The 17,472-nt window shown below is 38.3% G+C and overlaps 1 protein-coding gene across 1 annotated transcript; it reads right to left on the bottom strand.

Annotated features, from left to right (window-relative positions):
- Positions 1 to 312: 312 nt before the first annotated feature.
- LOC114925951 (uncharacterized) lies at positions 313 to 1,071 on the bottom strand. Its single transcript, XM_029295744.1, has one exon. It carries the CDS (start codon positions 1,069 to 1,071, stop codon positions 313 to 315), a length of 759 nt encoding a protein of 252 aa, XP_029151577.1.
- Positions 1,072 to 17,472: the final 16,401 nt, after the last annotated feature.

Below are 17,472 nucleotides of genomic sequence, written 5' to 3'. Positions count from 1 at the left end.
GACTTAGATTGTTGTTACTATGTATATTACTTAGATTGTTGTTACTATTTAATATTGACTAGGTTAATATTAGGGGACATTGTATGGATCAATTATGTTACTTAGATTGTCGTTGCTTTGCTATTTTGAATCGGTTATATGGATCGATTTTGTTAGTCATGGTGTGATGACTATGTAGGTTTGAAATGAATACATATAGCAATAAATTCCTTACAATATATCGAACTGCCAAAGTCATACAGCAATGTAAATTCAGATAAAATGTAACAATAGTAACTTCTACTCTCCGGGTGCCCCCGTACTTGGACCACTTCATTGTCGACATCTACTCCAGCTGTGTCTCTTGGCACCGCATTGCTTGCATCTCCTAGGACCACGCAACATGCGAGTGTCCATCTCATTCAAGAAGAGGGTCATCTTAGGCCGACCTTTGGCTACCCGTCTGAGGAACGGATTGCCAACGAATTGAGGTCCATGATAAGCAGGCCACGTTGTAGGATTTCTCCATGATAACCTAGCCCTGTATACTCTTCGAACTTGGTCTATCTTGTATACGTCATGAACGTACACTTGCCAATCCAATCGCTGATTTGCACAGCAAGCTAGAACATGTCGACACGGAATTTGGTCAACCTGGAATTCACCACAGTCATACCATTGTTGGTGTAGGTCAACTGCATACTCAACCCCACTAGACATCTCACGTACCTCGAAGACTTCATGTTCTCTATCAAAACAGCTTACCTGTATGTTTCCCGATGCTCGCTGGTTTGCATGCAGCTTGGAGGTCACCATCTCAAAGAACACATGTCCAGCATTAATTCGAGCATCAGCCTCGGCTCTTTTTCTAGTGAACAACTCATTCAGTCTGTAAAATGTAGCTTTAACAAGCACAGTGACCGAGAGATTGCGTGCACCCTTAAGAACGGAGTTGATGCACTCCACAAGATTGGTGGTCATATGTCCCCATCTGTATCCACCATCAAATGCCAAAGCATACTGCTCACGTGGGATGCGGTCAAGCCAGTTCGTGTAGGCCTCACCCCGTTCTTTTAATCGTTCGTAGCGCATCTGGTACTCCCGTATCGTCCTCGAATATCCCACAATAAAAAACAGTCACCAATGAATCACATTCTATCGAGTCATATTTACTTAGTAAACAATGGAGTAGAGCTTGTATTTAAACTTACTGATATTGACGATGAGTTTCTGCAAGTAAGGTGCCTTGAACTTCCTCAAGAAGTTCGACTCAATATGCCGGATATAGAACATATGGAAAGCTCTAGGAGGAAACCAAGCCCCATTACTCCGATCAATAGTTGACCTGATAGAATCGTGTCGATCAGAGATAAGACCGACACCATCTCGTGTCACCACATGTTGACGCATGTTACTTAAAAAAAGTACCATGCATCAGAAGTCTCCCCCTCCACTATGGCAAATACAACAGGCACGATGTTGTTATTATCATCTTGTGAGACTGCAACTAACAAACAACCATTGTATTTACCCTACAAATGAGTCCCGTCCACCTGCACTACTGGCTTGCAATGTCTGAAGGCCCTAATACAAGGGTAATAACTCCAGAAGACTCTATGTAGTACACGGATATCAGGAACCAAGTCATCCTCCTGGTACGCAGGCATTGTTTCAAAGTGAACCACTGCTGACAGCTCCTTGTGACATATGGCCTTAAACCATATGGGCAAAGCTTCATACGATGCCTCCTAACCTCCGAAAATTGACTCAACCGCCTTCTGCTTTGCTAACCAAGCTTTACGATAGCTGATGGTGTAGTTAAAATTTGACTGGACTTCCGCAATGACTGATTTCACCTTTAAAGATAGGTCAACCTCTACCAATGGCTTAATTGCTTCTACAACTGTCTTGGAATCCAGTTTCTAATGATCTTGAGAAATTGTCGACCTGACACAAGTGTGAGTACCATTGTACCTCCTTATCTCCCAGCAGTACTTCTTCTGCATTTTCGTAACCCTGATCAGCCAATCACAATCTTTGTCGTATTGTGTACATTTAGCATAGAATATCGTCGGTTCCGACTCATAAACCCGATAGTCTACACCTCTACGGATGGTATAGTCTTTCATTGCCTTGATTACTTCTTCCCTTGAACTGAATTCCATGCCCACCGTAAATTCACCGTCGACCACAACAGGAAGCTCTGCCACAATCACACCGCAAAATATATCATTATATAGTCTTTACATTCACTATTCTATCTACATAAGAACTAGTAAATATAACTCATAATAAATAACTATTAATTAATAAAGTAATAAAATGGTATGGTCATAAACGACATACCTGCATTCATATACTGCAGAAATTCCAGTGCATTCATCGCTTCCAAGTTCAACGACCGCATGAAAGAAGGCTCTTGAAACGGCACCGAGTTTGCTAGTGCATTAGCAACCTCCACCACATCTGCGTTCATGGTGCCATCAGCTCCATCTTCGTCTTCGCCTGGACCAACGATCTCATAGTTACTTTCAAAATCCTCCTCGTTGTCACTATTATAATCTTCCAATTCAATATTTTGGTCCGCTTGAGATTGCTCGAACTCAATATACAACTCGATGCACGATATTCGGTGGTGATTCTCCATATACATTGAAAACATTTCCTGCATACTCGCTTCATCTGTCATGTATTTGGTCTGAAAATGAACGAACCCATCAAACACAAGTAAATGATACCTGTACAAAATACACGATATTCTTCTACATCTTTCTGAGTGTATCTTCTTACAAATCACACCTTTCAATTCATCCAGTGAAAACTTAAATGGAATAACATCTAATGGATTTTCACATATAAATTAAACTCCCTCATATGTTTCTAATAAAATATGTCCATAACAATAATTTTTTAATACAACTCTATCATCCATAATACTATACTACTTTAAACACTTTCAGTCTCAATAAAAACTAATCTACAGAAATAAAGAAGGATGAGAGAAGAGGAAGAACATCACCTAAATGCAGAGACTCACGGACTGAAGAAGAAGAAGAAATGGGGGTTCTGGGTACAATCTTGGTTTTATGTACGCATGACTCACCAAATCAAACGGTCCGACCGGGTGCTCAACGCTCACAATTTTCCACGCATCAGAAATCGCTGCCTTCGATTACATTGCATCCGATTTTCTTCCGGTAACAAATCGGTGGGTCCGATTATGGTGCCACCGGATTAAAAAATTTTTTTGATCCACAAATCCCTAGGACCGATTTGTGTTCCATTGGATTCAAATAAGTTAAGCCAGCATCAAATCGGTCCATCCGATTACATATGCACACCCAGCCAACAAACAAATCGGACCGTCCGATTTGTTTTCCTTTTCCACAGTAGTAAATCGGACGGTCCGATTTCATCCCCCACCAAACTCCAGCTTTACACCGTCACAGCCCTGTAAATCACTCACAATCTCCATAACGCAGGGTTACTCACACTTGGAAATCATATCGAAAAAAAAGAGCCTTTGGTTGTTTGGTTATTTTTGTTAATACTTAGGTGTTTATTTTTCTTGTTTATTGACGCCTTTTGCTTTTATTTTCTACTTTCTCTATGAGTTATCACCTTTGTTGCTTGGAGTTTGGTTGTGATTATATTGTAGGGTATAATGACTTCAAATTGAGATTGCATCATGGAGTGGGAGAATCAATTGAGGGAGGAACCATATGCGTATGAGCAACCCTCATGGCAACCACCTCCCCCATGTTACAATGAGCCAAATTCTCTCTAATGTGCATACCAAATCCAAAGATATGAACGATACCCCCTACACAATCCTCAACCACCAAGCCTTCAGAACCACACCATCCATCTTCACGAAATTTGAATGTTTATACACTTTTCCACCAACCATATGAATCATCACCTTATTACACACCACCTCAATACCCTCACCCACATAACACCTTTCAACTATACAACCTTTCTCTGCATCATTGAACCTTCTTCTTTACCTCAATATAAAGTTCTTTAACCCTTGCCCCAAAAACAACAAGACCTTCAAACTTTTCTTCAAGAGTAAGGAGAATTTCAAAAGAAGCAAGTGGAGTTCATGGCTACCATAGCCGAAGCGGTGAACCGCTTAGTCCTACTACGCTCAAGCAATCAAGATATTTCCCATGAGAAATGTGAAGGATCAATTAAGGAGTGTAGTGAGGAGGAAAATGTGGAGCCTAAAATAGAAGAAGTGGAGCCTAAAATAGAAGAAGTGGAGCTAAAGATTGAGTCACAAGAGGAGGAAGGTGAGAGGAGTGCACTAGAAGAGGTAAAGGGAGAATTGTGGGAGATTGACCAAGTTGTGAATTCCATCATTGACGATTGTTTTGTCCACATTGGTCAATCTCCTCAATGATCTTGATCAACTTTCTCCCATTGCATATGGAGAGGAGGTCGATGTGGATTTCACATAACCTCTAAAATATGACCTAAGTGATGGGGAAGAGTGTGGAGAGGTTGGTGGGGAAGGAGTTGACAACCAAGAAGTGGAGTCTACAAGAAAAATTCCATTCCAAGGGCAATTTGAGTCGGTAAGGATATCCTCAATGAACTTCATAGGCCCACATCACTTTGTCATATTGGAAACGGATCACCAACATAAGATCCTTCTTGGAGTGTTCAGCAATGAAGACATCTGTGTTGGTTGCTAAAGGAATTCGAGGTATAGGTGGTGCAAGGTTCAATTCGAAGGATTCTAAGGTTTATTTGGGTGCTTCAAAGGAAATTTGAGAGATTGTTCATCCAAGGACAAGAGCAAAAATCAATAAGAAGATGACCGGGAAACTAGAGTTTGGGACCCCGAAGGATTTTTAAAGAGAAAACATGGGTGGCGACTCAAGGATGAGTGGAAGCATAAGCCACCATGTCACAAGCTTCACTCAAAAAGTCAAACTTAAGGACCTTAAACCAAAGTGCTAGTTGGGAGACACCCCACCATAGTAACATCATTCTAACTCCTCTCTTCTTTTAGTTTTTGCTTATTGAAATTTTGTCTCTTGATTTTCTTAGTTTGATTGGATCCTAGGTTAAGTTTAATGGCACATTAGTTTTCATCAAGTGTTTCTAATGGAATAAAATGTTTTTGGGGTTTTAAAATATTTTAGAGCTTGAAAAACTGTTTTGGAAGTCATGTTTGGTGCCTTAAAGGCATTAAAATTTTTGAAAAAATAGAGCTCTGTGCGTACGCACACTTCCCCAATTTTTCGTCATCTGTGCGTACGCACACCCCTTATCACCCCTTCTGTCGAGAGCGCTTGCACCAGCTTGTGCTTGTGCACCCTACCCCTTTTTTTTCTTCTGTGCATACGCATATTCGTGTTCGTAGGCACACCTCACCCTATTTTTTTTAAAAAAGCTTTTCGTGTGTACGCACAGCCCTTGTCACCCCTTCTGTTGGCAGCGCTCGCACACGTCTGTGCGTGTGCATACCCTTTGATTTCTCGAGTGTGCGTACGCACACTACCCTGTGCATACGCATAAGGTCCATTTCGAATGTTAATTCGAAAAAGGAGACCATCGCGCCTTCAGAACTTCCCCCAAACCCTTTTCTTTCTTCTTTGAGCAACCCTGCCCTCCCCTTCAACACAACCCAAACCACTCCACCCCACCATCTCCGTCCGACCACGACCACCCACCACCTGCGACCGCTGTCGCTTACATCTCTCTCTTCTTTCTTCTCTTTCCCCATTTCTCCATTTCTTCATGTCACTGTGCCCTGTTCCAGTGCTCTCTCTAGCTCGCACATCTCTGCAGCTCCGACGAGCAGTACAACACGACCCAGCAGCGGCGAAGTTCTATGTCGCTGCGACACTACCACCACTTCTCCCTGTCTTTCCGTCCTTCTTCTCCCTTTCATCAACGGATGTTCCATTTCTCCCTCCCCTGTGTCTGTTTCTTTCTTTCTTTAATCTTCATTGCTTTTCAGTTTTGCTTTTGATAATCTTGTTAGGCTTAGGCTAGTTAATTTCTGTTCTCTGGATTGCAATGTGTTTGTTTGCTGATTTTTCTGGGTTGATTGTTCCTGGTATCAAGCTGAAATTTCTGTTTTCATGTAATGCACACCACATGCTTGGTGAAATGCCTGTGTGAAAATTTTTTGTTTAATTCTTATGTTTGGCTAGCATATATTTTAAATTTTATTTTTCTTAGGCATTATAATGTATAATTGTGCAGTTTATGTGATTTTTTATGACGATTGAGATTGGATTTTATCATGCACCTGGTTGTTATTTTGTTTCAAACACCAAATAGGTTTTCAATTTTCAGCTTCGATCAATTGTTTGGTGTTAGTTAAGATATGCATATTATGCTTAGTGAGTGAATTGAATGCAATTTCTTATTCATGTTGTTTTTTATCATAAATGATCACATACATAATCACTTGTTCTTTGAAGTTTTTGAGCAATTGGTGCGTACGAACCCCACCCTATTATACAGCAGTACTAGCAAGTGCACTGGGTCGTCTAAGTAATACCTGAGCGAGTCAGGATCGATCCCACGAGGATTGTAGTTTGAAGCAAGCTATGGTTATCTTACAGGTCTTAGTCAGGCAGATCAGAAGGTCATTGGGTAGAACTTTGTATAAGTACTTGTTATATCAAATATTTGGATGTTAAGTAGGAATAAGAATAGGAATAGAGTTGAGAGTTGGAGTTGCGTTGTCTTTCTGAATTAATTCCGATATTATTGCTCTCTTTGCTTGTGAGTGATTTCTTCAATGGCAGGTTGTATGTGATTGACACTAGTTTGAGCAGCTGCCAATACTCCTTTGGATCTGAACCCCAGGGTTAATGGGGATCCATCTCTGCTTGAGGGTGAAACGTGCACAGTTCATTCTCCTTAATGATCATACTCAAAACGCCACAGACAAGGTCGGATCTTCTGGATCAAAGAATGCTGCATCATAGGGTTCTAGCTTCTACCACAGAGACCCTAATCTCCCTGAAATCGGCTAAACTGATGTCTCGAGAAGTTCCCAATGAAGTCGTGGATTAGCTGTCTGATTGATGTATAAATATAGCTGTTGGTTCGTCCTTGTCCGGTGAAAGACGCATTCTGATCCCAAGTAGACGCGGGTGTTTATCAGGCATGTTCGTATTAATATGATGAACAGAGCTAATTTGTTAGATCATCCTATTCACCACGATGAAGATCGGATACATATCTTAGAATTAATCAAACACGGATCGAACAAAAATAGTAGTACTTTTATTAATTCATAGGACTCAGCAGGGCTCCTCCCCTCAACCTAGGAGGTTTAGAAATTCATACTGAAAGAAAAATACAAAGTAAAAATGTGTATGCTGAATGAGATATGAAAAGTGTACGAATAACATGAATCTAATCCCTTAAATACTAAACAAATGACTAGTAAGGGTAGAACAGTCTTTTTAGTACTAAAATTGACTTCTGGGGCCCACTTGGTGAGTGTTTGGGCTGAGCTTTGATGAGATCCATATGATATGAGGTCTCTGGGGTGTGGAACGCCATCTAGGTGGTCCTCTTTGGGCGTTTGTACATTGGTATCTACTCTTTGGGCTCTGGATGCCTGGAAAGGGGCAGGTAGCTAGCGTTGGACGCCAGTTTTGGGTCTTCTAATCCAAACCAAAGTATAAACTATTATATATTGCTGGAAAGCTCTGAAAGTCAGATTTCCAAAGCCGTTGAGAGCACGCCATTTTCACTTCTGTAGCTCCAGAAAAGCTCTTCCGAATGTAAGGAGGTCAGATCTGGACAGCATCTACAGTGCTTTCTCTGTCTCTGAATCAGACTTCTGCTCCAGCTCCTCAATTTCAGCCAGAAAATACCTGAAATTGTACAAAAATACAAAAACTCATAGTAGAATCCAAAAATGTGAATTTAACACTAAAACCTATAAAAACTTAATAAAAACTAAATAAAAACTACTAAAAACTATATGAAAGTGATGATGCCAAAAAGCGTATAAAATATCCACTCATCAACAATTAAAATTGATTTTCACCAAGTTTATTGCCTTTTGAACAAGGGTTGTGTTTGTTTAATTATTTTTCACTTTTTAACATGAATAAGTAGGCTCTTCAAATATTGACTTGGCTCTTCAAATATTGGCCCTTTGTGCCAATTTTGGTTAAATCTTACACTTTCATTGCACAATTGCAATAACCAAGTTGTGATTCAATTCACTTCCATTGCTTTACCTAAGATTTTTATGCTCTAATTGTCATTCATGCATTTATTCACTACTTAGGTTTCTTGATTGTGGAAAACCTTACTTTCTTTTGAGCATATTACACTTTTCAACCTATTTTTCTCAATTAAGTGTTGGTTTACCTTATTGGCTTTAATTTGCATTTTTACTATTCCCTCTTTTGCTTGTGTGCCAATTATCTGTTTCTCCTGAGTTGTATACCATTTTTCTTCTTTTTCAGGATGCATCTTAAGGGCAAAGCACCAGCTTCTTCATTGGCTCATGCCGATTTCAATACAAGCACTCAGCCGGATACTTTTTGTAAATGAAGAGGCCCAGAAGCAAGATAAGAAGCTAGAAAGGAAAGCCTTCTATTATGAGAGGAAACTGGATATACCGGCTAGATATGCGGATTCCATCCACGACCGGCTTAATTACTATCAGTGGAAGTTCATAGAACTCGATCGATTAGAGATAAATGAGCACATGGTAAAAGAGTTCTATGGAAATTTATTGAAAGTGGATGCTGAAACAATTTTTCTCTGAGGGGTGCAGTTAGACACCTCAACGCATGCATTTGGGGCTCTCTTTTAGCTTCCTTACATTCCGCCGAGCCGTGATGCTTATATCAAGATAGCGGTAGATTTGATTCAGGGCAAGATTTCACTAGACACAGTTCTGAAGAAGATTGGTCGACTAGAGACCTGTTGGGAGTACAGTAAGGGAGAGAATGCCATCTCCATTAGCATTGCATGCTCTCATCTAGACCCTGAGGCGAGGATTTGGCAGCAAATCATTGCCGACTACATACTACCGAGTACGCCTGCTACACATATCCAAGTCCGAGTGGTGGTGCTTCTTTGGGCTATTCTGGAGGGTAAGAGAATTTTTGTTCTGTCCCTTATCAGAGAGGCGATGTGGAAGGTAAACCAGCAACAAAAATATAATATTCCCATCCCATCGATAATCATGAGATTGGCTACATTATCGGGAATAGAGCAGAGGCCGGGTGAACGGATGTCTACCCTTATCAGTAACGTCCCATTTTTGCCTTTCGGGGAACCGGAGGAGCCAACACAGAAGAAGAGGAAGACTACTGAGCCATCATCGTCATCAGTAGCTCCATCGCCTTCAGCACCTGCACCAGCAGCTCGACCCACTTATGAGTTAGTTTAGGATATTCTTCAGGAGCTCCGCCGTCACGAGCGCCACAGTGAGCGTCATTTTCAGTGGATAGTGGTGAGGCTTGACGGACGAGACCCTGGACCACCTCCTGCACACACACTTGAGCCAGAGCCTGAGACTGAGGAGGGAGCTGAGGAGGTAGCTACAGAGGTTATTATAGAGTCGACCCGAGATATCATCGTCTACCAGCCACCATAGCACCCATTACCGCTAGACGGTGGAGCTTCACAAAGCTAGTCATCCCCATCATGATTTTGTTTGGCACGGAGGATCGTGCAGTGCTTAAGTGTGGGGGATGATTCACTACTTTTTTGGTGTAAAATTATCTCCTAAACACTCTGTTATCCAGTTTATTTTAGTTCTTATTATGCTTTTTGTGGATATTTATAGTACTTTGACTTATGCAATATATACTCTTGTTTTGGTCGTTTGTATATATGTTAGATTACTTCTAGCTTATTTCTAGTGTTGCATTCTCATTTTGATATATATATATATATATATATATATATATATATATATATATATATATATATATTGCACTTTTAATTACTTGGTATATATTACATATCTTGGTTGTGATTGGATGATGTGAATAGCATAGTGCCTAGTTCAATTTTGTCCTAATTGTTCATATTGGTTTTTGGATATTGAAAATTTGGAATAGAACTAGGAAAATATTTGTTGAAATTGCATCCATCACAACATACATACATACATATAGGAAATAATTTTGCTGAAAAACAACAAAGATTTCCAAGAATTTTATTTTTAGGGCGTTCTATTGAATCGATTTGGAAAAATCCTTTTTTTAAAAAAACTTGCTTGAATGATTTTTGTGGAACATAGAAGAGAGATAGAACAAAATACCTTGTGAGTTGTTAAGCTTTTAATGAGTGGTTACACATTTTAACTACAATTTTTGTTCATTGTGTGCTATGCTCCTTCTATGATTGTGATCTAAGTTTTGCTTGATTCTTTATTTCCAATAGTTGATAATTTGAATGCATTGAGCATGATTGAGACCATTTTTGAATTAAACTCACTCATCCATATAGCCATACCCCTTACATCTGCCATTGTTAACCCCTTTGAGACTTATTTACCCCATTGTTTTTGACATTACTACATCACAACCTTAAGCAAAAAACCATGATCTATCTTGAATTGCACCATTGATTGGCTTAGATTGAGAGGTGTGTTGCATTTAAGTGTGGGGGAATTTTGGAATAGCCTTGGAAGAAAGAATAAAAATATTTTAGGTATGCATTGAAAAAAATTTTGAAAATGGGTGCATTCATGTATAAATTCTTAAACCATATGCATTTGATATATAAGAAAAAAAGAGAGAGAAGGGGACAATGGTTTTCCCAAGGAAAAAGAAAATATAAATAAGAAATGTATATGTGATTTGAATGAAAGAACATACATGAATGTGTTTAAAAAGAGATGATGGAAGGTTAGGATTGCATATTTTTGTTATTGGATTGATATAGGTTGAGTTGATAGTTAAACAAATCAAGGATTCAATCTTTTTGTCCACTTGGCCATATGAATCCCACCTTAAACCTAGCCCCATTACAACCCTAAAAAGTCCTCATGATACTTGCATTCATTCATCATATGTTTGTTGATTGTTAGACGAAGAGCAAATCCTTGAAAGCCTGATTAGAGGAGACTTGAGTGATTAAACCCTTAGACACTTGAGCGACTAGAGTGCATATACACATCTAGTGAGGGCTCAATTACTCAATTCTATATTTTCACACCTCTTATTATGCATTCTTGCAAGTTGCTTCATTTTAAAATTCAAATCAATTCTTTGGATTTTGATTGCATTGAATTATTTCTTTGTTTAGCCCTATATGTCCATATGCTTACTTGAAAATTTGATTGTTTGTTTTCACCAATTCAATAAGATACTATAATATAGATAGACATAGATAGTATATAGTATATTTGCATGCATATAGATAGTTGTATTCAATAAGTTGTTACCCTTTAATTATTCTCCTTGTTTTTGTTTAGCATGAGGTCATGCTATTGTTTAAGTGTGGAAAAATTAATGAGTCCATATTTGACGATAAGTTTGGCTCAAATTGGACGGATTTCATCACATAAACTCTCACTTAATCACCATAATAACATACTTTTGTGTTTTATCCCTAAATTGAACCTAAATATAAAAACATGCATTTTTGTGCTTAAATTGACCATTTTAATTTCACTTTTATTCCATTCGATGCCGTGATATGTTTGTTGAGTGATTTCAGGTCCTAGAGGCAAGAATGGCTAGTCAAAAGTGAAAGGAAGCATACAAGAAGGGAGAACACATGAAGAAAACAAAGGAGAAGCACACTAAAGTGTGCGTACACACAAGTGGTGAAATCAGCAAGTGTGCGTACACACAAGTCCCTGTACGTGACGTCATTAATAAAGCATGTGGCTCACAATTTTTGGGGCTCTTTGCCCAATTTTGGAAGTGCTAAAGACATTTTGGATTTCTATATGAAGAGAACTTCAACACACATATCAAGGCATTAGCTTAAGGACTTTTGGATAGAAAAACATAATTAGGAGTAGGAGTAGTGTAGAGTAGTTTTCTCTCGATCCTTTCTTAGGGTTTACTGAAATCTCATCGTAGCATTTTATAGTTTCAATTTTGGTCTTGGATTTTGCTTATCTCATTCTAAGTACTCTTTAATTTCCCCTTTAATTTCACTATTCTTGCTACATTTTCTTCTATTTCAAGTTACTTGTTAATATATGCAATTTTGAATTCTTGAAGTTTTGGTTGGTGAATTTTGTCTTTTATGATTTCTATTTGCTTGATTGCATGTTTATTATTGATTTTGTGAATAGTTTGGTTATAGTTTTTTATTTTCCTTTGCTAATTCTTAAGTTTTGCTTTTATGCCCACCAAGTATTTGTGAAAATGCCAACTATAGATTTTGAGTAGATTTTCACACCTTGTCTTGGAAAATGAGTTTCTAGGATACTAGAATAATAATGTCCAACATTTTGTGGTAATTCTTGGGTAGTTAGTTGGCTCTTGTTTCCATTGACGCTAGCTTTTTACTAAGAAATTAGTAACTTAGCTAGGTCTTATGGATTAAGGTCAATTATGCTTACTTGACTTACTCCTCGATGCTAGAGGTTGACGAAGTGAGATTGACTCATCATAGTTATCATAGTTGTGGTTATGGCGATGATAGGATTCCTTAATTCTCAAGGCTCTTTTATGCATTTACCACATTTTCACTAAGTTTTGATCTTGTTTCCTTTTAATTGCATTAATTCCCTTTTTGATCTTTTCTTAGTTTTTTATTACTTATTGCTTTTAATCTTTCGTTTCTTGATTTAAAATTCCCTTTTCTTCACAACCAAAAGTATAACATCTTAATTGCATTGTCCGAGGGAGACGACCCAGGACTTAAAACTCCCGGTTTTTATTGGTTTGTGTTGTGACAAACAAAGTGAAACTTTGATCAGGAGTTAGTTGTTGGTTTGGACTATACTTGCAACGAAGAAATTCTATTGAGAAATTCTAAACCAACATTAATTCTCTCCTCAAGTTTTTGGCACCGTTGCCGGGGACAATGCAATTGGTGTCATGTTTTTGGTTGTTGCAAATATATCAATATTGTAAAAATAGCTTACTTTTTGGTTATTTGGTTATTTGGTTATTTTTGTTAATACTCAGGTGTTTGTTTTTCTTGTTTAATGATGTCTTTTGCTTTTATTTTCTACTTTCTCTATGAGTTATCACCCTTCTTACTTGGATTTTGGTTGTGACTATATTGTAGGGTATTATGACTTCAAATTGAGATTGCATAATGGAGTGGGAGAATCAATTGAGGGAGGAACCATATGCGTATGTGCAACCCTCATGGCAACCACCTCCCCCATGTTACAATGAGCCAAACTCTCTCCAATGTGCATACCAAACCCAAAGATATGAACGGTAACCCCTACACAACCCTCAACCACGAAACCTTCAAGCACCATGGTGCATGGAATCGTGATTACACGGAATTGTGATTACACTTTTCACAACTCCGCACAACTAACCAGCAAGTGCACTGGGTCATCCAAGTAATACCTTACGTGAGTAAGGGTCGATCCCACGAAGATTGTCGGCTTGAAGCAAGCTATGGTTATTTTGTAAATTTTAGTCAGGAGATTAATGATAAGAGTGATTGTGTTTTTATGAAAAATAAATAACATGAAATAAACAGTACTTGTGATTCAGTAATGTCAAATAGGCTGACGTTACGGAGATGCTCTGTCCTCTGAATCTCTGCTTTCCTATTGCTTTCTTCTCCAAACACGCATGGCTTCCTTCAATGGCAAGCTTTATGATCCTGTTGGATGAAAAATATCAGGTACGATCTCTACACGGCTAATCAACTGTCGGATTTCTCGTCTCGGATGACAAAAACCAAGTACAGCTACCGTACGGCTAATCATCTGTCAGTTTCCACTAGCGTCGGAATAAGACCCTTGTCTTTTTGCACACTGTCAGTGCGCCCAACATTCGCAGGTTTGAAGCTCGTCACAATCATCCCTTCCTAGATCCTACTCGGAATACCACAGACAAGGTTTAGACTTTCCGGATCCCAGGAATGCTGCCAATGATTCTAGCCTATACAACGAAGATACTAATCTCACGGACTCGGTCCGTGTATTAGATACCCAAGAGATACGCACTCAAGATGTCGCCCAATGACTATGTTGAGCTCAAATAGAACGGGAGTGGTTGTCAGGCACGCATTCATAAGTCTGAACGCCCAGAATGCTACCTGCATGGGCGTTAAACGCCCATTCTGCTATCCTTACTGGCGTTTAAATGCCAGTAAGCCTGTCCTCCAGGGTGTGCTATTTTTTATGCTATTTTTGATTCCACTTTAATTCTGCAGCTATTTTTGTGACTCCACATGATCATCAACCTAAAGAAAACATAAACTAACAATGGAAAATGAAATGAAAACTTAATTATCATAGATAAATAAGATTGGGTTGCCTCCCAATAAGCGCTTCTTTACTATCTTTAGCTAGACTTTTACTGAGCTTTTAATTTAGTCTCAGTTTTGAGCATTCTTGCTCAACATTGCCTTCAAGATAATGTTTGTGCTTACTGTACTCTTTGGGTATGAATCTCACAGCTTTATAGTTTGCAATGTCTGCAAACCAAGGTACTTCCTGAATGGCAAAGAGTTGCTCATCCGCGAATGTTTCAGAGATCTCAGTAGGAGGAGGGGACGCCCCTGCTACTGGCTCTATCCGGGACAGGTGGTCAGCTACTTAGTTCTCTGTCCCTTTTCTGTCTCTTATTTCTATATCAAACTCTTGCAGAAGCAACACCCATCTTATGAGTCTAGGTTTTGAATCATGCTTTGTGAGGAGATATTTTAGAGCAGCATGGTTAGTGTACACAATCACTTTTGATCCTACTAAATAAGATTTGAACTTGTCAATGGCATAAACCACTGCAAGCAACTCCTTTTCTGTGGTTGTGTAATTCTTCTGTGCGTCATTTAAAACATGGCTTGCATAATAAATGACATGCAGGAGCTTGTTATGTCTTTGTCCCAATACTGCACCAATGGCATGGTCACTGGCATCACACATTAGTTCGAATGGTAATGTCCAGTCTGGTGCAAAAATGACTGGTGCTGTGACCAGCTTAGCTTTTAGAGTTTCAAATGCCTGCAAACACTCTATGTCAAAGACAAATGACGTGTCAGCAGCTAGCAGATTGCTCAGAGGTTTTGCAATTTTTGAAAAATCTTTTATAAACCTCTTATAGAATCCTACATGACCCAGAAAGCTTCTGATTGCCTTAAAATTGGTAGGTGGTGGTAATTTTTCAATTACCTCTACCTTAGCTTGATCCACCTCTATCCCCTTGTTTGAAATTTTGTGCTCAAGGACAATTCCTTCAGTCACCATAAAGTGATATTTCTCCCAGTTTAAAACCAGGTTAGTCTCTTGGCACCTTTTTAGAACAAGTGCTAGATGGTCAAGATAGGAGCTGAATGAGTCTCCAAATACTGACAAGTTATCCATGAAGACTTTCATAAATTTTTCTACCATATCAGAAAAGATAGAGAGCATGCACCTCTGAAAGGTTGCAGGTGCATTGCACAGACCAAATGGCATCCTTCTGTAGGCAAATACCCCAGATGGACATGTGAATGCCATTTTCTCTTGGTCCTGAGGATCTACTGTAATTTGGTTGTAACCTGAATAGCCATCCAAAAAGCAATAGTATTCATGGCCTGCTAGTCTCTCTAGCATCTGGTCTATGAATGGTAAAGGAAAATGATCCTTCCTGGTGGCTGTATTGAGCCTTCTGTAGTCAATACACATACGCCACCCTGTAACTGTTCTTGTAGGAACCAGTTTATTCTTTTCATTATGTACCACTGTCATGCCTCCCTTCTTGGGGACAACTTGGACAGGGCTCACCCAGGGGCTATCAGAAATAGGATAAATAATTCCAGCCTCTAGTAAGTTAGTGACCTCTTTCTGCACCACCTCCTTCATGGCTGGATTCAGCCGCCTCTGTGGTTGAACCACTGGTTTAGCATCATCCTCCAATAGGATCTTGTGCATGCATCTGGCTAGGCTAATGCCCTTGAGATCACTTATGGACCACCCAAGAGCTGTCTTATGTGTCCTTAGCACCTGAATTAGTGCTTTCTCTTCCTGTGGCTCTAAAGTAGAGCTTATGATCATGGAAAAAGTGTCATCTTCTCCCAAAAATGCATATTTCAGGGATGGTGGTAGTGGTTTGAGCTCGGGTTTAGGAGGCTTCTCCTCTTCCTGAGGAGTTTTCAGAGGTTCTTCTATTTTTTCTGGTTCCTCCAGATCAGGCTGAACATCTTTAAAAATGTCCTCTAGCTCTGATACAAGACTCTCAGTCATATTGACCTCTTCCACCAGGGAGTCAATAATATCAGCGCTCAGGCAGTCTTTTGATGTGTCTGGATGCTGCATAGCTTTGACAACATTCAACTTAAACTCATCCTCATTGACTCTCAGGGTTATTTTCCCTTTTTGGACGTCAATAAGGATTCGTTCAGTTGCTAGGAAAGGTCTTCCTAGAATGAGAGTTGCACTCTTGTGCTCCTCCATTTCTAGCACTACAAAGTCAGTAGGAAAGGCAAATTTTGGATATGATTTTCGAAAAATAAAGAGAGGAAAAGTGGTTAGGAAGTTTTGAAAAAGATATGTCTTAAAATTAAAGATACTTGTAAGAAAATAAATAAATAAAAGAGAATATTTGAAAAAGATGTGATTTTAAAATTTTAAAGATTGAAACTTTCTTAACAGGAAAACACCAAACTTAAAATTTTTCAATGAAGATAATAAAATAGGACAAGTAATTCGAAAATTATGTCTAAAAGGAAAAAGATTTTGAAAAAGATATTATTTTTTTTTAAAAAGATTTGAATTTTGAAATTTTAAAACTAAGATAAGATAGAATAAAAAAATTTAAAATAAAAATCTGAATTTTTAAAGGTAAAATTCGAAAATTCAATTAAAATAAAGAGAAAAGATATTTTTGAATTTAATGAGGAAAGAGAAAAACAATAAAAAGACACCAAACTTAGAATTTTTAGATCAAAACAAAAAAAAAAAAAACAAACAAGAAAACTTTGAATGTCAAGATGAACACCAAGAACACTTTGAAGATCAAGATAAACACCAAGAACAAATTTTGAAAATTTTTTTAGGAAATAAGGACACGAAGCACACCAAACTTAAAAATTTTTATATTTGGAACACTAATAATTCGAAAATGCACAAGAAAAACAAGAAAAAATACAAAACAAGAAGAATTAAAGATTAAAAAAGGAAAATAAACAAGAACAACTTGAAGATTAAGAAAGAACTAGGAACATATAATTCGAAAAATTGAAAGAAAAATAAAATCATGCAATTGACACCAAACTTAAAACATGAAACTAAACTCAAACAGAAGACTAAATTATGAGGTTATTGGTTTTTTTTTCTTTTTTTTAAGATTTTCGAAAATAATTTAGAAAAAAATAAGGATTTTAAAATTTTAACCAAAAGCA

The sequence above is a fragment of the Arachis hypogaea genome, chromosome 19 (genome assembly GCF_003086295.3).
Source record: "Arachis hypogaea cultivar Tifrunner chromosome 19, arahy.Tifrunner.gnm2.J5K5, whole genome shotgun sequence".
NCBI classification, from domain to species: domain Eukaryota; kingdom Viridiplantae; phylum Streptophyta; class Magnoliopsida; order Fabales; family Fabaceae; genus Arachis; species Arachis hypogaea.
The sequence above is the reverse complement of the archived record's forward strand: the minus strand, read 5'-3'. Positions and strand labels throughout refer to the sequence as shown.